Source organism: Chelonoidis abingdonii, chromosome 22, assembly GCF_003597395.2.
Source record: "Chelonoidis abingdonii isolate Lonesome George chromosome 22, CheloAbing_2.0, whole genome shotgun sequence".
In the NCBI taxonomy this organism is placed as follows: domain Eukaryota; kingdom Metazoa; phylum Chordata; order Testudines; family Testudinidae; genus Chelonoidis; species Chelonoidis abingdonii.
The window spans coordinates 13,849,742-13,873,444 of NC_133790.1; the positions used below are offsets into that span (position 1 = coordinate 13,849,742).

Here is a 23,703-nt window from a genome sequence, read left to right on the forward strand (position 1 = left end):
AAAATCCTAGCATCCCCAGGGAGACATCCAGCCACCTGAGGCAGCTGCTGCTGGGTCTTCTGCAGCGCAATCATAAGGACCGCATGGACTTCGGTAAGAGAGTCACCTACCTGTTCTAGGGATTGAGACAAAATGAATGCAAATGGTGTCTGTGGTGGCTTCACCTTTTTAGTATCGTTACACTCCAGGTCTCTGTGTGTTTGTTGACACTACATCATGCAGTGGATAGAATACCAGGGAGTTCAAGCTGCCCGAGGGTCAGCATGATCCTTGGATTTTATTCCAACTGGATGTACGAACTGCAAAGTTCAGTGCTTACCCCAGTTGACTTTGAACTCTTGCATCAGATTTCCATTCCTCTTGTTGGTGCTGAATGCCACCTGCCTTCCCTCGTGGACACCCACACCCGGCAGTCTGACCTTCAACTTTTGCAACCTGTTTTGTGTCTGCCAAAATGACATGACAGATGGACATCTGTCTGTGTCCTTGTCACAGTATGTTGCTCCCCCACTAGTCTACATGCATCTCCTCACCTCTGGTTCCTCTCCTGTGCCCGCTGCTACTCACACACCACACGCAATATGTATGATAGGTGATCCATTCTCCCCTCCACCCATGAAGCCAGCACAAGAAACCTCAACCTGTTTATCAGTTCCTTCCCTTGTCGGCAGGGTTTTCACAGAACTGTCCATCTTCCCTTCCCAGGGCTTGTATGGCCTTTCCAGCCCTCACCCTCAGAGTGTCGCCTGGCACTTCCTACCCCCTGCAGATATCTCACCCAGGCTTTGTGCCCGGCTGGCTTGGAGAGCCTGCATCTAGGTCCTTCATCACAGGTGCCACTTCCAGCCAATCCTCCTCCCGTGACCTGTGATGCTTACTCCGATCAGGGCTTCACACGGGGCTCCTCGATCCCATTTTTCAGGGGAAAACAAGGTACAGGTACCCAAAGTCCCTGAAAGGGGCCAGGTTCCGTTGTGACAGTTCTGCTTGATCTGTTTCCACCCAGAACACAGCTGGCAGCTAAACTCTTTTCAATGGGCTAGAAGACAGAAGAAGAAAAACATACCTCAGAGAGGGGTTTGGGCATTATGGAATTCATTCGTACGCAGGGGGGGGAGCAAAGAATAAAATTAAAAGCTATGTTTTCATTGTCACAATGCCAGTAGCCAAATAGATCCATTTCATCTACCAGCCTCTTGGTCCTGGCCCTGTGCAAGCCTGTTTAAGTGGCGTCCCTGGAACTAATTTCCTGGAATAGAAGCCATGTTTCATCTTTGTGCTAAATATGAATGAAATGTGATGCAACATGAATGGCTACATATGCCTTTGCCTAGCTAGCGGCAGTTGCCCTCGGAATGAAGTGGAATGTGTGGCTAGCCACGTGGGTGCACTTACTGGACATGGCTGTGTTTCTGAAATGTTGTTGCACTTTGTCTAGGCTTCAGAAAGAAGTGCTTGATTTTAGAATTGGCCAAGTGGGTTTCCCTGGTGGACAGCATGCTGTCAATCCTGGTTAATGCAAATTGGTTTGCTGTCTCTGTTGTTCTCGGAGTGGAGCTATTGGTGAAACCTTTTCTTGAATCCCCTGATATCTGGATAAAACAAGTGAATGGATTAACCGGGACTGAATGTAATTACACCACCTTGGTTATAAAGTTTGGATGTGGAGCAGGACACGTGGCTTAGAGGAAATTTGCGTTTTCGAAGGAGTGCTGACCAATATTACAGATAGACTGCTCAGAGCCTGTTCAATGGTTGCATATGGGTCTTCTGTTGAGAGTGGAATTCACCTGGTGCAGTGGGTCTCAACCTTTTCCAGTGACCTCATGTTACAAAAGAAACTAAGTGGGGGATCTCCTTCCTATCTAGTGATGAGCTGAATGGCCATAGTTGCCTGCCCCCAGACTGCTTCATTATCGGCTGGAGGTCGTGACCTTCAGCTCTAGAAAGCATGTGTTAGTAGCATCTAGCGCTGAGAAGACCTGGGGCAATATGCTTAGATTGCATTGGGAATAATAGCCATGATAGTTGCAACAGATTCTACTGGTTTATGGTTGCTGCCTGGTTCTTATTACTGCGTGTGGGTTTTTTTTTCCTCACGTGACACTCATATAAGATTCACCCCTTTCTAGGGTGGAGTTGCCTATATTCTGTCCATGAGCCTCAGCCAAGCCACTCCTTTATCAGCTGCTTTGCTGTGACTATAATGCACACATCTCGATGCTACTGGCTGTGCCAGAATGCTGCCAATCAGTCAGGAGAGAGCCAGGCCATGATTTATTGAGAACAGTGTAAGTCTCCGCACCCGGGTCTGATTCTTTGTTCCTCCCACTGAGAGCATTTGAGCTTCCTCCCTATCTGTGACAAAACTACCCACCGGCTTCTCTTTCCAGGCTCTCCTTTCTAGTGCCAAGCCTTGGACTCTTCTGTGGGTCTGGAGGCTGTTTTCTGTTGGGGACACATGAACTGAAGGAGTCCATTGGCTCTGCCCTTTGCCTGTCTGATTCTGGTATTTAAAAAAAAATCCCTGTTGCTTTCACGGCAAGTGGCTACAAAAGCAGGTATTTTATAAGGGAAGGGCTGACATCTTCTAGTGCTCATAGAATTAGAATATATTTATATTCTGTGTACGGCCAGGATTAAGTGGTGAGGAGCTCTTCTGTGAGGATGGAGGTATATTGTTTCCCCTTTCTCCCTGAGACTCTCAGTGAGGATCAATTTGCTGATCCTGGTTTCTGTTAATCCCCCTTGAGGAGTGTGGATGGCCTTGTGAGCATATAGCCCCCCTGTGCCGCAGAAGGTTCATGTAACAGCATTATGTGATAGTCTGAACATCATTTAATTGGCAAGGAGAACAGCAGCTGGGAGGCTTAGAACCTGATCTCCATGGTTTGGTGCCTCTCTTAATTCCACGATCATTTAAAGGAAAACCACATGGGTCCCAAGTTTGTACGTTTCCTGTTGTTAATTTGGCAGCTGTTTACATCGCCCTAACATTTATAAAATCCTGGATGTTGCAACAGGAAATCCTCGCTGGGAAAACAAGCTGAACCCCCTGTGTTTAGCCAGGTGATCCGTCGTGGGCAGTGACTCAATGCTGCTGAACCCTGAAAGATAATAGTTGCTGACTAATAGAGGAGGGTGACAGTGTGGAGGTAGAAGAAGATGAGAAATGGATGAGTCTAGGAGGGAGGGTTGGAAGTGAGGGATGGAAAAAGGTACAGAAAGTCTCTGCAGTGAGCTAGAACAGGAGCACTGTGGGGGCTCAGAAGGGGTTCTACTGCCATCAATCAAGAGAGCAGATGCCTGCACCTGGCATATAGGAAAGCCCAGGGCTCTCTGCTTGTGATCTGAGTGCTGGATGGACAGCCTTGGAAAAGGAAGTTCCTGCCTATCGTGGTTAGACTTTCCAGGCCTTGGGGCCTCCGAGACTGTTTGACTGCAAGTTATGGAGGCCCCAGCTCCCTTCTGAACTGGTTATAATTTAGCATGATAAGTGTATAGGCTCCTCTTCTGTGTAGTGTACAGGAGAAAAAGCTCTGAGTTGTTTTGTTGCTCCTTGATGATGCCCCCATTACCCAGGGATCTCAAGTTATCTCCCTCTTAATTGTTGGGCTACATTAGGTTTTCTCCTGTGTAAGGTTAGGTTTTCTCTTGTGTAACAGAACCCTCCTTCACTTATCCCCTAAATCCTGTCCACACTCATCCCAGTTTTCGGCATGTTCCCTGTTCTTCTCCATGGCTTCTTGCAATGGGAGTGATTCCCCATCCCTGGCTGGCATGGCATAGGAGTTTGGTGCCGCTGGGGAGACCATCTTGAACCTAGCATCTGGTGACCCTCCATCATTTTGGTACCCAGAATAACCCCTCCTGCCATTTCTAATGCAGTTAATAGGGTGCTTGGGTGCATGCCAGGGTTGAAGTTTGCAATGAAATTTGTCTTACTCTTTTCTCCTGTCTGCACATGACAGTAAGGTCCACTAGAACTGGCTGACTGTCTACTTCTCCTCCAGTGCCGTGGAGAAAGAGTTGCTCTGCGGTGACCTCTTGATCCCCCAGAGGACTCAGGATAATTCTCCTTTTATGGTGTTTTGGCAAGGCGCATTTTCTCCCCCTTATCACCTGCAATCTCCCTTACTTCCTTTACAAAAGCATCCAGTCCAGACATGGCTAATCGTGCCTTTACCCCTCTGATTCTCCAGGAAGCTGACTTAGCATAGGTGAATGGGAGAAGATCATGCACTGTATTTTCACGCCTTGCAGCATGCAAGCCCCTATGACTTTCCAGGACACAATAGGCTTCCTTGAACTGGCCCTCCATCCAGTCCCCAGCCTGTCTCCTTAGAACAATGCTAAGTATAATTGCAGCCTATGGATAGTCTAACTGGGACAAGCAGACTGTAGATCATAGAATGGAAAAATACCAAATAACTTTCCCAGCTTTGTAAATTGTTTGGACACATAGCATTTTACTTACACTGAACCGTTATTCCTCTATTTTCAGATGAGTTTTTCCATCACCCTTTCTTGGATGCAAGTGCCTCTATGAAAAAATGTAAGTGTTAATATTTTTATTTAAACTTTAACAAGCCATGATTTACCTTCCCTTAATCACTAAGCCCCAAAAGAGAGAGCTGTCTCTTAGTCTTTTTGATTATTTGAGCATTGACTTGGGCTTCATCACTGGGTTGAGTTCAAGCTCTCTGGATTTTGCCACAGAAATGTGTTTGAATCTGCTGAATTATCTTCAAAAGCTGGATTTCCTTGGTCTGTTTAAGGACCTAAAGTGGAAATAAATCTAGCTATTGTGTGTGTATATATGGATGGCTTTCTTCTTGGAAATGACTGAGCTTACAAACGCTTATGGGTAAACAAGGTTATGCTGCTTATATCTCCCTCTCACCTGTGTGTATAAGACAATTAATAACAGTGGATGGTGGCCAGGAAGTACACTAATAGTCTAATTGTGAAAATGCCAGAAGCCACGGATCCATTACCCATTTGTTGGGCTGCACTGAATAGCAGGTACTGGAGATCAGTGCAGTCTTTTGGACCAAATCCAGGTTTTAACTCCAGGTTCTTCCAAGTTCTCTTGCTGTAGAGTGGTTTATTTTGTATACTTGTGACAAGCCAGTTGAAAGATTGTAAAATGTTTTCCACTGGCAATTCCTCCCCCTCTTTCTTTTTTTTTTTTTTTTTTTTTTTTTTAATCAAAATGTTTTGAATCTATTGCAATTTTCCAGCCTGCTTTACTCATCACCTTTTAAATTAAAAGTGGAATTCAGTGTCCAACCCAGAATCACTATCACGGTACTGGGTAATTTTCCCCCCGACCAAGATGCTCCCCCCTTATCAGAGCTTTATAAAGAATGCTCGATCATTGTTTTTACAGAGGACTCTCATTAGGCCTCTTCTTAAGCTCCTGTTTAAATACAGAAGCCAAGACTTTCAGCAGTGGCTGGCGATTTTGGGTGGCCAACCTTGAACTATCTCGAAGGGGCCTGATTTTCAGAGGGTGAGTGAGCGGTACTTTCTGAACATTAGGCCCCTTTCATGAGTTTCAAGGTGGACTCCCAAAAAACGAGGTGTTGCTTGTCGCTCTTGACAGTCTTGCTCTGGGAAAACAAGGCTCCGAGGCAGGAGTTCTGGTTTATCCCTGATACGCATTGTAAACACTCCCCCACCTTAACTGTGTGCTTAGGTGACCGTACCACGGGCAGGAAAAGATTCTTCTGGTTTAGGGCCACTTACAAGCCAGCCCGACCCCTTCCGCCAGCTGCACCATTGCCGTGTGCGGTGAGCCCTGCAAAGCGGGGCTGCCCCACAGACGGGAAAGGACTCTGTTTGCTTAATGAAACTCCCAAGCCATCCGGGCTCCCAGCACAAGCCACGCCGCCACTGTTGGGGACAAGCCCTTCAAAGCCTGACCGCCCTGCAGACAAGGAAGGACTCTCCCTGCCTAGGGAAGGTCCCAAGCCAGCTCGGCCCGCATCTCTCGCTATGCCACCGCTCTGGGGGATGAGGCCGTCAGAGTCTGACCTTCCCACAGGCAGGCAACGATTCTTGCAACCCTGGCTTGCCCACCCACCGGCCCAGCTCTCATGTCCAGCTGCATTGTCGCCATGGAGGGCCAGCCCTGTACCGCAGGGAACCCCACACAAGCAGGAAAGGATTCTCCTGACTTGCCCTCCATTTCCAGCATCACCCACGCCCTCAGAGTGAGGAAAGCAGGCACACCGCCACAGGCAGGAGAGGGTTCTCCTGGCTCAGCCTTCGACTCCAACTGCACCTAAGCTACTGATGCGGGGCGCTGGCCCTGTACAATGGCCACCTGTGCGGGCAGGTAAGGACCTTCCTTATCTGAAGCTGCCCACCAGCCTGCCTGGTCCCCGCCACTAGACATACGTGTACAGCCTGGGACAGGGAAAGACTGATATTGCTTTAAACAAGAAGAGGGAAGGAATTCTTGTCATCGTCCTCAGAGGTCTTGGACTGTGGTCTTTTGTAGGGAGGCCTGTTGTTTGGGTAGATGGCTCTTGCGGCCTGCCCTGGAGGTCTGTACCCTGACAGTTGGCTGTAGTGGATGCACCCAATGGATGGAGGCCTTCAGGAGGTTGAAGGTTCATGGGGAGTGTGGCTTGGACTGCTAAGAGCTGAGAAGAGGGAGGTTAGCTGTGGGAACTTGGCTCCTTTTGATCCCTGCATAGGAGAGGTAAGGCAGGAAGAGCCAGCTTGCGAGTGGTAGGACAGGGGCAATGGATATAATATCACTGTCACTTGAAGTCTCGTCTGAAGCATGCAGGACATCATCTGACAGGGATCTCCCTTGGGATCCATGCAGTTTAACGCGAGGTCCGTGCCTGCACAGTTACACTTTGACTTGCTCAGGGATGAAGCCCCCTGACTTCGGGTGCAGAACACGGATCTTGCTGGATGCTGCTGCAGGCCTCCTGTTAGTCTGTCTAGCCCTTCCATTCGACATGGGGGCATGGGAAAGGTCTGAATAGCTGCAGAATGTCACTCCCAGAATGGATTCATTTGTGAGAATCCCCATGCCAAGATCATAATGGGAACAATTTTAGAGATTGCCCTATTGCTTCTCAGATATCCTCTATCCACTGGATCTGATAAGAAAACTGCCACCGACTTCGACAGAAGCAGGACTGGGTCTCTGGCATTTCCGTCTAAGAGTTTAGGACACCTGTAGCCCATAACCTGCTCTGGCTTCCCGTGTTTCCAAGTAACAATTCTTTTTGTGAAATATTTGTATTGGGGTATCAGGTAGAGCAGGGGTGGACAACCTGAGCCTGAGAAGGAGCCAGAATTTACCAATGTACACCGTGAAAGAGCCACAGTGATACGTCAGCAGCCCTCCATCAGCTCTCCTCCACCCCACTCCCAGCATCTCCCACCCACCAGCAGCCCCACCGATCCTCCCTTCCTGCACCTCCTGATCAGATGTTCCGTGGTGTGCAGGAGGCTCGGGAGGGCGGGGGAAGGTGTGAGGGCACAGCAGGCTCGAGAGGGGGTGAGAAGGGGTGGAGTGGGGGCAGGGCCTGTGGCAGAATCAGGAGTTGAGCAGTGACCACCCCCCGGCACATTGGAAAGTTGTCACCTATAACTCCGGCCCCGGAGTTGGTCCCTATACAAGGAGCTGCACATGGCTCCGGAGCCATAGGTTGGCCACCCCTGAGGCAGAGGCATCAGCTAAGATCAAGGCCCTATTGTGGGAGGCACAGCGCTTAGACATACACTTAAAGACAGTCCCTGCCCTAAAGGGCACACAGTTTACACAGCTAAGACAGACAAAGGGTGGGAGAGGAAACTGGCCTTTGTAGGCAAGGTGATTTGCCCAGGGCCACATGGCAGTCTGCAGCAGAACTGGGAATGCAACCCAGGCCTCCTGAACCCATCTAATGGCCTCTCCTTTACAGTTCTGAGGTGTATTTCCCTCCCACATCCATCCTCCTCCATGGTGAGACAAGGGCCCCAAGGCTGGTGGCCTTCAGGGCATGCTGCAAGAGCTATCGACTTGCCACTGGCTTTAGCCTGAGTGGTGGCTTTGGGGCCTTGGGTTTTATGAACTTGTGTTGTGTGTGTGTCTTTGTTATTTATTTAACTTGTGGGTTTTGTACCTGTGATGAGAGATGTATCTTAGAAGTGTAAAAATATTAATAAAATCCTAAAATACAGCCTTCTAGTAAGAATGTCATTTGTCTGTAGAAAGATGTAGCAGTGCCTTGGATAGGCGTGTGATATTGGTTACAGTGTATTATTGTAACCGAGCACGAGGAAGCATAATTAAGGTTGTTGTGACCAGTAAATACAATTGCATTAAGTGGGATATATACTGATCACCATATTTGGGGTTGGGAAGGAATTTTCCCCCAGGTCAGATTAGCAGAGACCCTGGAGGTTTTTTGCCTTCCTCTGCATCATGGGACATGGGTCACTTGCAGATTTAAACTAATGTAAATGGTGAATTCTCTAACTTGAAGTCTTTAAACCATGATTTCAGGACTTCAGTAACTTGATCAGAGGTTAGGGGTCTAATCAGGGGTTGAGTGGGTGAGGTTCTGTGTCCTGCAATGTGAAAGAGGTCAAACTAGGTTATCATGATGGTTCCTTATGACCTTAAAGTCCATGAGTCTATAATGTCATCTCTTTTTTCCCGTTTATGACTAATGTATAACTTGATGTCTCTTTGAACCTGGCTTGCAAGAGAGATGCCAGGTAGCATGAGCAAATATTATGCATTAATGTGATATATAATACTGGTGAGATGGTTCAGTGTCTGGAACAATATGTTCAGTTTAGTACACTTGACATATAGCTCTGATACCAACTTTCAGATCATACTGTACATACTCACAAAGCAAGGAACAGCAAAATCATCTGTAAATCTAACTACCTGCACATGTTACAATAGCTACATTTCAAATACAGTATTTTTTGAAACTCAGAGGTTTAAAGGGAAATTTTTACTTACTTCGTCTTTTGCTTCTGTACCTTGCAACCTCCAAAATATTGCCTCATCGTGAATTGATGCTGGGGCTTCAGCAGTTAAAAAATAACAAAAACAAAACCAGAGAGCTACAGCTGTTTACAAAATTCTATCCAGCTGGCTTATGTGACAAGTGGATGCCAGATGGAGACTTTTTACACCACATTTCAGCCCCAAATGACCTTTCAAGGCAATTTATAAAGCTCCTGGCAAAATAAAGGTTCTGCTGGAAATCATGGCACCCTAGTGGTTGCAACTGCTTTTACGTAGGCCTTGGTTCTGCAGTAAGAACTATGCAGGGCTGCGCCTACTTGCTTCTCGGAGCAAAACTGCCCCTTTGGACCGTGCTTCATTTTGGAATCTGTTGGCATGAGAATATTGACGTTGCTACCATCCATAACTCCATTGTTGGGACAAGCTGGAGAAGATAATTACGAGAGCTAATTCCTTTATGTTACTATGATGCCTGGCAATTTTAGGATTTGGGGTGGGGAACATAATTGGTGTTACTATCTTTCTGTCCAGATTCCAGGTGAAAACATCATGTTCCAAAAAGTGTATTCATTTTAAATGGAGAATGAATGCCTTGAAGGCAGAAATCAGGAATGAGTGCATTTCTTTCAAGTGGTTGTATATTGCTGTCATTACCTGATTGTGCATTTTTTGGGGTTAAGGGGGACTCAAACATATAATTACACTGGAACCTGACTAATTCACAGAGACTGAAAGCCCTGTTGTAAGTGACCAGATCTTGTGAGTTAGTGTGTGAAGTCAATAAGGGGCCCGCATGAAATAATAAAATAACAATCAAGGAGGCTGCGTCCAAAGATGCATTTAGTTCATTTACTTTAGCAGCTGTAATTTAGTTTGAATTCAGCAAAAGTCTTTATTCCTACCCTTAGATTTATGGAATACCTGTCCAGTGAAAATAGACAAAAATAGAAGGAAAAGCCCCAAATTTAGCCAAGTTCCCAAATAGTAAAAATGATCATCCAGGAGAAAAATAAACAGTAAAGCAGATACGGCGGTCAGTGTACAGTACACGTGCAGTATATTTTGTAAAAATAAAAAAATAAAAAAAAAATGAAATCTTGCTAGTGGGAGATCTCACTACAGTAATCGTCTTTGAGGCCTCTGCTAAGAGGTGAGGAAGGTTCCCAGTTTCTTTGTGCAGATTTGGCAGCTGCAGTTTTTTTGCTTCCTGTCACAGTTTGCAGGCTAAAACTGGGGAGATTCTTTCAGGCTTCTTGTTTTCCAAGACCTTGAGAAGGCGGTTGGGACTGACCTGCAAGCTGTCTACATGTAGGAATCCCAGTGATTTCAAAGGAAGTGCTGCATGGGATTGGGCTCTCCACCTGCATGTGAGTTCACCCAGACTTTTTGGTTTGTTCCTCAAGCATGGGGCACGAGAGCCAGCCGTGCTATAAGATCTGGGAGATGGAAATGCATTCTGGATATTTGATATTTAACTGAGCACCCCAAGCCTCCGACCTTCCTTCCAGAATTCCCATTTTGGGGATACTTTTCTTTCTCAACAGCAGCAGGATAGTGTGTTATAACAACACGGCCTACTGGAGGTGCAGTCAAACCCCCCCTCAGAACAGACATGAGAGTTACGGAAAAGGAAGCTTTCCTCCCACAGAGATGCCCTGGTATATGGGCTTAACACTTAGAACCCTGAGGATGAATAGATGACATCTTTGGGGTTCCAATACAAGGGACAGGAGACTCTTCTCTCTTCTGCCCCCGTCAATGATTCTGCTTTCTTTGTAGTATCCTCCCTTTATCTCTGGCTAGTGAGGAAGCCCTCCTACCTTCCCTTGGGACACCTCCTTCAGCTCTTGCTTCCTCACTTTGATCCTCACTCCCAGCCTCGATCATGGAGCCACTTCTTACTGATATAAGCTGGGGTGGGGGAGTTACAGGCAGGCCAGACTAAAAAGAGACATGTATGATGGGAACCATTTTAATTTCTGCCCTGTCAGCAGCCCAAAGAATCCCAACCCAGCTCTTCTTGCCAATAGACCGTCTCTTCCCCTACCAGCTGTGCGCACACACAATCACTGAACATTGTCCTAAGGGTTAAAGAAATGAAGGTATCTCCATGTAGTTACCTGGCTGTTAGAATAAACAAGTCCTTCACTGTAATATTTTAACATTGTTAGCCATGAAGCAGTTTTACTTGGCTAAGAAAGCTTTCTTCTCATAATTGTCCCATCAGGGGTAGTCAATTATTTTTTTGTCAGGGTCCAAATTTCTTACTCAAGGTATAGTCAAAGTCCAGACTCTGAAGAAACTAATTTTTAGAAAGCATAACAATAATGATGATAATAAGTAAATAAAATAATTTTGGGGTCCATTCAAAAGTGTCTAGCGATCTGGATTTGACCCCTCGTCTGCCTATTGACTACCCCTGTGTACGTGAAGTCAGTATGCCCAGTCCTGTGGATTAATAAAACTAAGGCAAGACTGTAATTTTCTGACAGTGCAGGTGGGAGAGAAGAGAAGTGAAATTACTATCTTCTGGTTTCATGTAAGCCATTAAAATATGAAAACATCTCCCACGTTACTGGGAATGGTCTGACTTAGAGTTGACCAGTAAGGACATTCAGAACTAAGATGGTATTGTAGGGGTACCGTAATAAAGATAACAGATGTCAAATGGTCGTGTGGGGGAGGCAAGTTTTTCTAATTTAAACTGGACCAAATGTTGGTTTTCCCTCCATTAAATGGCACCATCTGGTATACAGACAAACCTGATGGGAAAGAAGAGTAAAAAAGCCTTTTCAATCATTGCATTGTTGGCTGGTCAGAACGTTTTAACAATTTCTTTCTGTTCCCAGCTGCTTCTGTGCCAATGCCTTCTTATCCAAGCTCAGGCTCTGGTAGTTCCTCCAGCAGCTCTTCCACTTCCCACCTGGCCTCACCTCCAGTAAGTACAACCCGCAGATGTATGGGGGTTTTGTTAACGCTCCTGGTGGTACCTTGACTGTCTTATCCTTTTCTGCTTCACCATCTCATTGGATCATATGAAATAGGTCCTTTGCTTTCACTTCCTGAAGTTGCTGAAGATTGTAACACCTTAGTAATTCAGTCTGTGCCTGTTGCAAGCTCCTATGCAATATGACTTGGGTTGGGGTCCAAAGTGACTTTCTTTCTGCATGAGGAGTGCTTCAGTTTGTCTTTATCTATTCTGCAAAAAGCCTAGAGTGAGCGAGGCTTGCATTAATGACACCAGCTGGTGTCAGTAGAGTTGTAAGACTCCTAAAAACCAGAAGAAGTCATTAATTCAGCATCTAGCGCTGGCTGCCAGCCCTCTGCCTCCAAGCCAAGTTTGACAGCACAATCCACCTTCTTTGCAAGGTGAACCTGCCCAGACGCACGTTCAACAAATCCATCTGCTCAGACCCAGACCTGCCACAGTCAAGAGAGTGGATCTGAACTGATGTCTGTCCCCCCCCTTGTTACTTAACCTATAAAACTTTCCTCTGAAGGGCTGAATATTAACCTGCCAGCAAAGTGACATTCCCCCAGCTCACCGAGTGGATATCAGAGACTGTTGGTGAAAGTTGCCTTTTGAATTTCTTTGTGCAGAGGAATATTGGTGGGGTGGGGGAAGAGGGAAATGGTTATGACTCTTCTTGTTCCTTCTTTGCAAGGTTGCTTTCCTATTTGGTATTTTGTTCTTCCTAATGTCAGTGGACCAGGGGCTCTGAACGTGCAGGTTATATCCCTCAAGTGGTGGTGTGAGCAGGTGTTATGAGATTATGACGGGGGTGGGGTGCGCATTCCTGGTGTGGGAAATGTTGGGAATCCCTGCCCTAAGCTAACCCAGAAGTTCTGATGTGCAGGGTGATCTGGAAGAGGGGCTCTTTGCTCTCCATATCCTTTTGACTTCACTGAGTTGGGTTACCGGGGGCAAGAGTCTTATTCATTTCTCTCCCCCCTCTTCTCTGGTCATGAGAACTCTAGAACTCAAGTCACACTTGGCTAGAGAACATTGTGGCAGTCTCTCCTGCCCCTGAGCATCAAGAATGCCTAGCCTGCTCTCTGGCTTGAGCAGCACATGAGTGGTACAAATTCCCTGTCAAGCCATTGCATTAGCAAGAGGTTTCATATACTGGCCTTGGTCTAGGGACCCAGACCTGGTTGATATGCTTCCTGCCTAAGGGATAGCAGAAGGGATCCTTTTGAGCCACTCAAGTTTCCCCGTTCCCATACTTAGTGTTGATGTCATGGCACTCGTCCCTTCTGGCTGAGGGGAGGGTATGAGGCAGATCTCCCTGGAGCCTGTCCTGCCACTGAAAAGACCATTTGGTATTGACTGACCACTGTGAGATGCTCTTTATTCCCACAAGCCTTCTCCCCAGGCTTCACCCCCCACTCATTGCATCCCAGCCCTACTGAAATATATTTGCACAGATCAGGGCCTCGCTGATGAGCCTACATTCTATAAGCATTCCCCAAATCTAGCTACTGCCGTGGAGTGAGCAGCCGCCTACCAGCATCAAAACTACCCCCTCCCCTCTCTCTTCCTCCCACCCCACATCTCTTCCTAGTTCTCCTTGTATTCCTTCTGTGGGGTGCTGATGGTTTATCCATGAGGAAAATCTAAGCGAAGGGTGGTGCCTACCTCAAAGAAACTATTCTTATCTTGGGTGCATTTGATGTACCAGTGCCATGTTTTGATGATCAAAAGAGGCGCTGTTCTGACTTGGGTTTAGCTTGGAAAGATGCGGTTCTTTTGCACTCAGTAAAGGAAGAATCTGTTTGTGGCAAGTCAGTAGTCCCCATTTCTCAGCAGAAGTTTGGCTCTGGCTTTGCACAATTTAATTTAGAGAATCTAGCAGAATGATGAACTAGCTGTATTAAAGCCGGTGTTTGTTTTCTTTGCTTTAAGCAGTCCTTAGGAGAGATGCAGCAGCTGCGGGAGAAGGCTCTGGTATCTCCTGCCCAGGATTCCCCTGGTTTTCTGCATGGGTCTAAGGACTCTGCTGGAAGCAGCAGCAAGAATTCCTCCTGTGACACTGATGACTTTGTGATGGTCCCAGCACAGTTCTCAAGTAAGCCACGCTGTTTGTAGTGTGTTTAGAGACAGCACAGAAGTGAGGCCGTTTGTACACTGAGGACCACTTCTGGGAAGCCAAAACACTGATAGAGCTGTACATTTTGACTGTAAAGTGGGAATGTTTTGGTTCCACAGACTGAGGAAACGTCTGGCGTGCTGATTGCTTTGAGGTACATTCTGTAACTAAATAGCTTCAAAGAAAGGATTTGAGAATAAGGAATCTTTCAGGCCTTGGACCTGAATTGAGCATGAGAACTGAAAACCCAAGTGGGGGAGAAGCAGTGTAGGCTCACAGGTGAATGTAGTGCATGCCCAGAAACTGTTCTCATTCCATCCAGTCTCAGGCAATCAATTTCATATTGCGGCACAGGATTGCACCCGGAGCCTGGATTTTATAGTTCAAAAAGTCCCAGCAACAAATTATTTCTTCGTTTACTCAGAAAGTTGGCCCTTTTAAAAATTCTGTCTTAAAATGTCTGTGTGTGTGTGTGTGTGTGTGTACTCTGCTCACAAACTTCATGTGCGTAGCAGTAAGTGTGTTCATATAAACACATGTACATAAAGAATAGAACCCCCATTCAGCAGTGCACCTAAGCATGTGGTTAAGTCCGCGCCTGTTCAGCAGAGCACTGAAGAACATTCTTACAGGTAAGCATGTGCTTATGGTGCTTTGCTGAATTGGGAATGAAGCCCTCCCTTACTCGTCACTCTTGCAAACATTTGAACTTTCCTGTAGGCTTGGATGGGAGAATGGGCTCTGCAGTGTGTGTCAGTGCATGTAATTAGACTATGAGAGAAGAACTCAGCGTTGCTTTTACTCTCCCCAGTAACAGCAGTGGGAGCCGGGTCATAACGTCTGACACTGTTCACGTTTCCAGCATTTTGGGGGTTTGGCAGGGGCGAGCTCTTCTGTGTATCCAGCTGCCACCTCACTTGGTCAGACTGGAATTTTGCCACTTGGAGCATAGATGTGTTTGAGCCCTACGTGCAAAGCATGCCACTGCGTTTGCAAAGCAGCTGACGGCTTGCACCAAGAGACGAGTGTCTATGCTCCAAAACACCTCTGTCGAGTCTCTGCCCCTTTCCAAAAATACCTCCTTTCAAACCAAATCCGTCAAAGCCTGAGGCTGTGGGGATCAGAACGAAACCAGCTGCTGACTGCACCGGTTCAGTGAAACGGAGATCTTAAAGGCTGCTTGGTATCCAAGTTCCTCTTGGTCTCGGAGAAGCAGGAGGTTAAAATCAGTCACTCTGAACACGTAAAAGCTTTTAAGGACGTGACCAAGACCTAATCCATTTCTTCACTTTCTTGACACGCAGGTGATATAACTGCTGAGGCAGCAGGAGGGAAACCCATCCAGGACAGCCTGATGTACAGCGAGTAAGAGCGTGAGCCTGTTAAGCATTAGAATGGTCAGCCTCTTGCACAGACTCTGCATTCAGCTCTGCTGGGCTTGAGGGGATGGAGAAGGGACTTGGCTTCAGAGATGACTCCATCAGTGACCTTGTTGCAGCTTGCTTCCTGCTTGCACCATAGAGTCTCCTTAAGGAACAATGTGAAGGGCCTGCCTATACAGCAGCCTGGAGCTGTATTGTAATGGGGCCCCCAGACATGGCCTGTATTTTTAGCATAGAGAAATCCTTATAATTTTTTTGGCCTTCGGGATGGGGAATTTTAGTGACTCAGAGAGAGAGAGAGCAGGGAGACCGGGGAACTGCAGTGCTGTCTGATTCCATTCCCAGCAGTATGCCAGCATTCACTGGAAGAGGTTTGGGTTGAAACCCAGCCCAGCTTGCTGGCAAGCCAGTTTTTCCATCTGCCAGGCAAAGATCCCAAACCCTTCTCTCCTGCCCATATGCAAAGCCTTGCTGCAGACTTGCTGTAGCACTAGAATCCATGATGAGACCCTTCCCTTCTGTACCCCTCTGCCAGGGAGCATTTTTTTTCTAGAGACACGGGGGAGAAGGGAAAAGTCTTTATCCTAAGAAAACTGTCCTAAGAAAACTTGTCCACAGTCCCTCAACTTTGTCTTGAGGAGATGGTGGTGTGTCCGATCCGCTCTGCAGGCCTGGGAATCAGGAGACCTGTTCAGTCTTCTGGACTTTGCCACTGACTTACTGGATGATCTAGAGCAAGTCCCTTAACCTCTCGATGGCTTGGTGATAGCAGCTGTAAAATGGAGGGGCTGGTATCCATACACCTTTGCAAAGCATTCTGAGATCCGTGTATGCAAGGAGCTGCATAAGGGATAAAGGCTGACAATTTATTCCTAGAGTGATAAATAATGCAGTGGGTTTGCAGCAGATGCTGTTGTTACTATCTTTCTGTTATTGATTTAATCTAACGTCAGTCATAGATTATTTTTAAGGTTGGAAGGGACCTCAAGAGATCATCTAGTCCAACCCCCTGCTCAAAGCGGGACCAATCCCCAAGTGACTCCCTCAAAGGATGGAACTCACAACCCTGGGTTTAGTAGGCCAATGCTCAAACCACTTATGGGTCAAGCTCCTCTGGCAACCCACCACTCTCAACCAAATTCACAGCCTTCCTGAGAACTGGGTTGGAGTTTCACTGGGTTTCTTGGGAGCTGAGGGAGAAGTGGTAAAACCAGCCTCCAATTCCTATTTAAAAAAAAACAAAACCTCTCTGAGGACCCCATTCTCATTTACACCGAGGCCCTTTTAAACTGGGCAGAAATTACATGTCCCCCCACATGATGGCCCCCTGGCAAGGGCGGAACAGTGGAGAGGGGAATGGGTTGCTTCCCACAGGCTGTGCAGGGACGCAGTTGACTTCCATTCAGTCACATGTGAAAACAACACAAAGCCTTGGGTGGAAAATCTGGGGGGAGCAGTCAGGAGCAGGGAAGTGCTGTTGTGTCTTAGGCTCTAACAGAACGGCTTCTCTCTCTCCCTTTCCAGGAGCTCCCTGGTGACTTCGGCAGGTGTGGAGAGCCAGGCAAGGATGCCATCCCCTTCGCCCCCTTACAACACTTCTCCCAGCCCAGCAGGGTAAGAGGGAAGCTGGTGCGATTGTTCACCCCAAAAACAAGTGTTAGGCCTTGATCTAACTCCTGCATCTTTCCACTCCTGTTAATTTGGGAGTGGGATCAGAACCTCCCGGTGAGGTTGGCCTTGAGTTCAAGGGCAGCAGTTTCAACAACAATTAAAAAAAGAAAAACTAACCAGAAAAACTCTGCAGCTTTGGGTTCAGTCCCGTCCTGGGTGTGGAGCCTGAACTCCTCAACGTCATTCCCCCCTCCCAAGAAGGGCAAGGGGAGAAGGAATCTGAGTTGGCGTTAACCCCCTGTGCTCTGGAGACCAAGGAGCGCCCTCAGCCCCCATCCTGAACTTTACTGATACTACAAAGGCGTGAGACTGAGGGAAAGTATGACCCATTGGTGAGACCTCCCTGTGCCCAGCCCACAGAGAATATGAGTGTTACAACTAGAGAACCCGGCTCCTTAGTTCAAGCTGTAGTTGCTCACGCTTTTAGCACTGCAGAGCCCTAGTTCAGTCCTCAGTGTGCCAGCCAAAGTGGCGACTGTCACAGGAACCCAAAAGCACTGTTTTGGCTGGGACTTCTCCAATACCACCATGTTTTTCGTAGGGTGGGTTATCCTGAAGGGCTCCTTGTTCGCATCACCTGTTTGTGTAGCTTATTCCTGGCAATTGGCAATGGGAGTGATTTTTGTTCCCTTGGGAAGCAGGAAAAAAGGACATTGTATTTAACTAGGGGGAAAGGACCTCACTGCAATGCTGGAACCCACCACAGATATGGCCTCCTTGCTGTGAAGAGGCTTCGAGATGGAGCTTGTCTGGTCTTCTGAGGCCTCAATAGTAGTGCAGCCATGAGTTGCTGGACTGGTGGGTAGGTGGCTGAATCTATGGAAAGGTTGTCTCCTCATTTGATCCTCCTGTTGAAGGAGGCAGTTGGGCTGGCTCAGATATACTGAGTCTGTGTAAGGCCCCAAGCAGCTCTCTGCTCCACACCTGAGACAGGTCGCTCCAGCTGTTAGATAGAGCTGTTCAGTTTGTAGTGAGGAACTGCAGTGGGTATTGCTATAACTGCTTGGCTGAGGGGAGCAGCAGGGGTATAGAACCTTCCTCCTTTTGGTCACAGGTTCAAATCCAGCTAGGCCAGTGCTGACAACAGCCCATGTGAAATGAGTTTAGGGTCCAGCTGGCCACACACTGAAATCCGGCACCACCAGTGACTCTGCTTGGCTCTATTTGCTCGTAAAGATTGAATGCACGATTGACTCCCACCCTTCAAGGTGGTCCATTGACATAAGGAATCTCGCACTGCCTCCGCTCTCTGAGTACAGGGAACGACTTGTGTGTCTGAACCTGTCGACTGGGCACCTCTTACGAGTGGGGAAATTCACCCTGAAAAAACTTAAAATGCTAAAGAAGTCCCAGCCTTGCTTTGTGAAAATGCTCCTCACCCAGACAGAGCCCACAATTATGTGCCGTTGCTTAAACCCGTATAAACATAGGGAAGAAATACAGCTCAAAGCCTTGCTGACATGATCGGACTAATTGGCAGGCACGTACCACGTCTCAGAGTTTAACTGCATGAGGCTTCTCATGCCGTCACCTGCTAAGCTTTTTAACAGCTTGTTCTTTAACTGATTCGTGTGCAGCCATGGGATCAGTGCTCATTAGAGGATTCAGGCTCGCTCTAAAGAGCAGTGGGTGGAAACGCACGGAAGGTCATTGCAAACGCTGGCTCACTTTTCGCCCTGCCCTCTCTCCACCAGATCAGGATGCCTGAGCCCCACCAGAGTGAAAGGTGGAAAATCACTTCTAGTTACTTAAGGGTCTAACATGTCACTACCCCACGCCCACACACTCATTCCCAGTAACCTGTGTGGAACAGATCCCGAACCCTGCTTCTACAGAGACCCCAAAGAGAAGCCACCAGTCCAGTCCAACAAAATGGAGAATGTGGGGGCCTCAGCCACCCCCTGAGGGTGCTTCTGAGCTGGTCCCTGCAGGGTGTCTTCACCATACTCAAGCATGGGCTCTGCTGCCCTTTGACTGCGGGATATGGCACAGGCCTTCAGCGCTTCGCTGCGTGCCATTGGCGTCAGGAGGCAACACTGGCTTTTCACTCTTCCTTTGGCACCGCTTCTTAGCAGGCTGGAGCTCTCCCTTTGTTTGTGCCTTCTGTCTTGTAATCAGCATTTCACGTCCCTCTCCCACCTCTTCCTGCAGCGCTGGATGCAGCCCAAATGGGACAGATAGCAAAGGCTGCTTGAGACTGGCTGGTAGTGGAGTGTTTGCCTCTGGATGTCAGTGTGCTCTCTGGAACTATGCTCCTGAATGTTAACCAGAATGTCGCCTGACCAGGATTAACCCATATTAACTGCTAGGGTTTTTTTCAATCACTTCCCCATTGAAGATGTATCCTAAAATTGTGTCTGTGTACCTCTTTGGATGTGTCTCAAAGTGATGGGTTTAATGCCACTTTCTGAGCACTTTTAGTTACAACTAATTAGCTGAACTCTCTTTCCTTCTTGATCTGTTGGGCTCTGAGAATTTCTGGACTGCTGTGGTTTGAAAGATTTCCAGATATTTCCAATGTCTAATGCATACTAGGCTCAGGTTTAGTTACCAGCTATTTGTTGTCTGGACCGATTGGTAAGTTTCCTACACGTCGTCTAAATTTGACCTCCTCGTTTACAGCATACATGCAGTATGGAAAGTTGGCCGGTAGTGGGACTTGATGTACAGTAGCTTTTAAATGAGGCCACTCTTTGACTCAGTAACTTCTCTTCTTTGAAAGATGCTGGCCTGGGTTAGAAGTTCAGTCAGTCAGGCTACGTGCAAGGTGAAAAGTCCCTCCTTTATCCCTTAAAACTTCAGGTGTTGTCCCCACACACGGCTCTGTTAGCTCCCAGATATCTCCGCCAAATCACTGTTCAGTTTATAACTTATTGTACCCGTATATCCATATGATATGCCCAGTAAATTCCCCTTACCAAGGTCTTACTGTTCTGCTGACAAACTCCTTGTTAGCCTGGACCTTAAATCTATGTCATCATTCCTGGTTTTTCCCCACTCTTTTTGCATGCACACGCACTAGCTTGTTGTTATGGGGCTGAGCTTATGGGACATTCCTAACCTGATTATTCCGTGATGCAAAGCAGTAGTTCGCATAGACTTGATTGGGAAGTGTGAGGGCTCAGCATCTCTGAAAACCATGCTCCGAAGTGATTGTCTTGATTCTGTAATTGCTGTTTTCTGGAGCACTTGTGCTGACTTCCCCGGGAGTTTGGAGAAAATGTGAACACACAGAACAGAAGCTAGAACTGCATAGAGTTAGCAAACTGCAGATGTTAAGGAGGAGAAGAGGAAAAGTCGGTCACTTCTATGTCTTCCTGTTGTGTGAGAGGGTCTTTGTCAGCCCACTGGTGCTGCTCCAGTGGTGAGTGACTTCTTCATGGGCTATGGACCACGTCCTGGAATCTGCCAGTAAGCTAAAACATATAGACATTGCCAAACATTGTCACCAGCAACTGCAGAGTATAGCTGGCCTTTGCAAGAAGCGCTTTGGGTCTTTTCTTTTGGCAGCTGTATAAGACAACAGCTCTAGTCTCTCTCTCTTTACTTCTTAGTTTATATTTCTTCTTCTGCGTGTGTGAAGCATTTCTGCTCTTTGTTATGTACCAGTAGAACTGTTGGCAGTGTAGCCTCTAAGAGGGGGACCCAGATTCCCGAAGGGCAATGATTTCTGTGTCCCAGACTGACGAAGAGAAGACTGCAGAAACCTCCATCGCTGATAAGACCTTCCTATAGCTGTGCAACAGCTACCTGTTTGGGGTTGGCTGCAGTGAGTGACACTGCCATGGCAATCAATCCTGGAATCCCCTGAAGACCTAAGGATTTTAGGAAGCCACTTAGTTGAATCACGCAGTGGTGCATTTTCATAGTTTTGTGTCGTATAGTATGCAGGCAAAGAGTAATGGAGAAAACTGCCAGCTGAAGGGGATAGGTATTGGAGCCTGAGCCGAGTAGGCTGTTTGGACTTAACTGGAAAGCAGGCTGTAGTTTGCAGGATGAGTCTAAAATACTCAACTCCTCTTGACCTCAATGGGAATTCTGCTCAGTGTGTATAGCGGAGAGGCCCTGTATAATTTCCCCTCCAGTAGGCTGCCCTCCCCACACTTAGCTCACTTGCAGACATGCTCATAGTCCCAGAGTTGTGTGCCTGCCTTGGAATGCTCAGACTTGTGGAGATGCTGTCTCTTCGGTGATGATGCTGCATGAATCACAAGTATCTTTGGGCAACAGATGACTCTTCGCCAGTGTCCTTTGTGAGCAACGGCTGTTTAGCCTTCGTTCAGTGATGTGCTTCTTGGCCGTTGATCTGAGGCTGCTGGAAAGTAGGCTGGTTACAGCTTAAAATAGCTGAGATCTGACTTTCCTGGCGGGTGTGGTGCATCGTGTGTCTAACACAGTCTGTGGGTGAGAATCGCCCTGAGGAAGGAGAGGTGAATGGTTTTTGGAGGTTGAGGTGGCCCTTCCTTTAATAACTTTGAACTCCCTTCTAATACAAACTCGCAACCTGAGGGGAGGAGCGAGGTGGATGTTGCCTTGCAGACAGTCACTTAAGCAAGTTAATAAATCGGATTACGTCTTTAAACACTGTCTTCTCACAAGAGTCTTTATTTCTCTTTGAATTCTACAGCCGGCAAGGCCAGTTTTCCAGCAGCAAGTACGAGCACTCCGTCCCCATCCCGGTCCCAACGCAAATCCACAACTACCGGCGGATTGAACAGAACCTACAGTCTCCCAATCAACACGCTTTGCCACAGTAAGTGCTAAGTTGCAGGGAGCAGGTAATGCCACCACATGCTCATTGCAGGAGTCTTCAGATCTGCACTGTATACGTCATAAGAAGGTTTTACCATCTGATCGGTCTCCATCCCTGTACATAATTTCCTGTATTGCGGGCCCTCTCCCTGGCAGTAGGTGGGCAGCCCAGCATGCCATGTGCTAACTTTATGTTTGTGGCATTTTGACACCAGTAATAGAATCTATTTGTGGCAGCATACGTCCCTTCTCCACTGTCAGATCAGTCTCTCTGATGGAACATCCAAGGGAAAATGGTCTGTTATTTGGCAAATGGCTAAAACTTACAGACGTTTTTGGTGAAGCTACTGAAAATATGATTGAAACTCATTTTTATTAAAATCTGTTCACACACTTAGTCACTCCACAAAGCGATGTATCCTGTGTGACACTTCAGTGTTAATGTGATGATGCAACAGAATTAGTGCATGAGCAATTCATGCCTGCGAGGTAGAACGCATATTGGGGAGCCAATCAGGATGAACCGGATATTACTATTGGACCATGGGAGTGATGCTTTGCATACTGCATAGATAGATCACACCTCTGAGGAGCACTTGGCTTCTGTCTGTTGAGACTGCTTCACACACACGTTAGTCTTACAGACTTGTCCTGTGGCTTAACCATGGCACTCCCAGTCAAAGGCCAATTGAAAGGAGAGCCATACAAGAAGCAAGAGACCTTAAAGAAGGCCCATGTACCAATGGTGGAATACGTTCAAATTATTGACAAGTCACAGCATGTAAGCAGCAAGCAAAGAACCAAGGCTCAGCAGAGGTATGACTTATTGCCAAGGTGAGTTTTGTGTATATTTACATTCATTAGGGTTAACTTTCAGCAGGGGTTTGATATTCCTGTCACACTGGTCTGCCGAGAGGCCTCAGCCTGTTTTACAAAGGCTGATAACAGGTCATGGTGTGCCAGTGCTATCTGAGCAAATTCTTACATTCTGGATAAACCCTTTTCTAAGCTTACATGCCCCATATTTCCTGGAGCAGAGTTTGCTGCAGCAGTTGGGAGTTAAGCATGAGAAAAGAATTGACCATCACCCATATTAATCCTTGCTCCCTGTAAAGTCAAGGATCTGGAAAATTTGCAGATATAGAGAGTGTACCTGTGATATGGATACCAGGGACTAGAATTGCTGGTTCAGATTCACAAACTATAGCCTACCAATCTGGGATTAAAGTATCGTGTTTTATTCAGCATGAGTGCAACGATAAGACTAACATAACCTCTGAAATCTAAAGAAAACCCAGAGCATCTTCTAAAAATGATCAGCCTCATGCAGAGCAGCATCCTTGTCTCCAGGAGGCCTTGTGCTCAGCAAATTTGTTTCTTCCTCCATGCAACAGGTGCAGTACACATCCTCCAAGAAGAGAGGGAAAACCTTATCAAGCTAAAAGCTGTAGTTGGGATTCAGGTTGCCTATCAAGCATACTTAGAAGGACAGTGACCATCATTCCTTATCAGTCATTTGACCAAATATCTTAGTTTTAGATCCAAATTTGTCTCTCGGCTACTTGCCCACAGATCCCACAGAAGTCAGGGAAAGCTGAATGCTAAGTATCTGAGGGGGCGGGGAATTGACCATTGTACCAGATTACCTAGGACCACGTGATGCAGACCAACTAAAAGTTTTATCAGTTACCGAGATAATTTGGTAGTGTGACTGGAAGTCTGTACATCGTGTGTGCAGTTTGTTTGTGTCCAGATGTGACATGTGGTATTGTAGCCATGTGGTAATTTGCATTTATCTGTGGCCACCTCA

General features: G+C 47.0%; 1 protein-coding gene across 3 annotated transcripts in view; it reads left to right on the plus strand.

The window, feature by feature from the left end:
- Nucleotides 1-23,703, plus strand: part of ULK1 (unc-51 like autophagy activating kinase 1) — a 106,811-nt gene that overhangs the window by 57,816 nt on the left and 25,292 nt on the right. For 2 of the 3 annotated variants that reach the window (XM_032805985.2, XM_032805987.2), the window contains 7 exons: nt 11-93; nt 4,505-4,555; nt 11,848-11,936; nt 13,905-14,067; nt 15,393-15,453; nt 16,995-17,084; nt 21,769-21,894. In XM_032805985.2, the coding sequence (XP_032661876.1) occupies nt 11-93; nt 4,505-4,555; nt 11,848-11,936; nt 13,905-14,067; nt 15,393-15,453; nt 16,995-17,084; nt 21,769-21,894 (663 nt within the window). The remainder of the gene's footprint in view (nt 1-10; nt 94-4,504; nt 4,556-11,847; nt 11,937-13,904; nt 14,068-15,392; nt 15,454-16,994; nt 17,085-21,768; nt 21,895-23,703) is intronic. The other variant, XM_032805986.2, reaches the window with a different exon arrangement.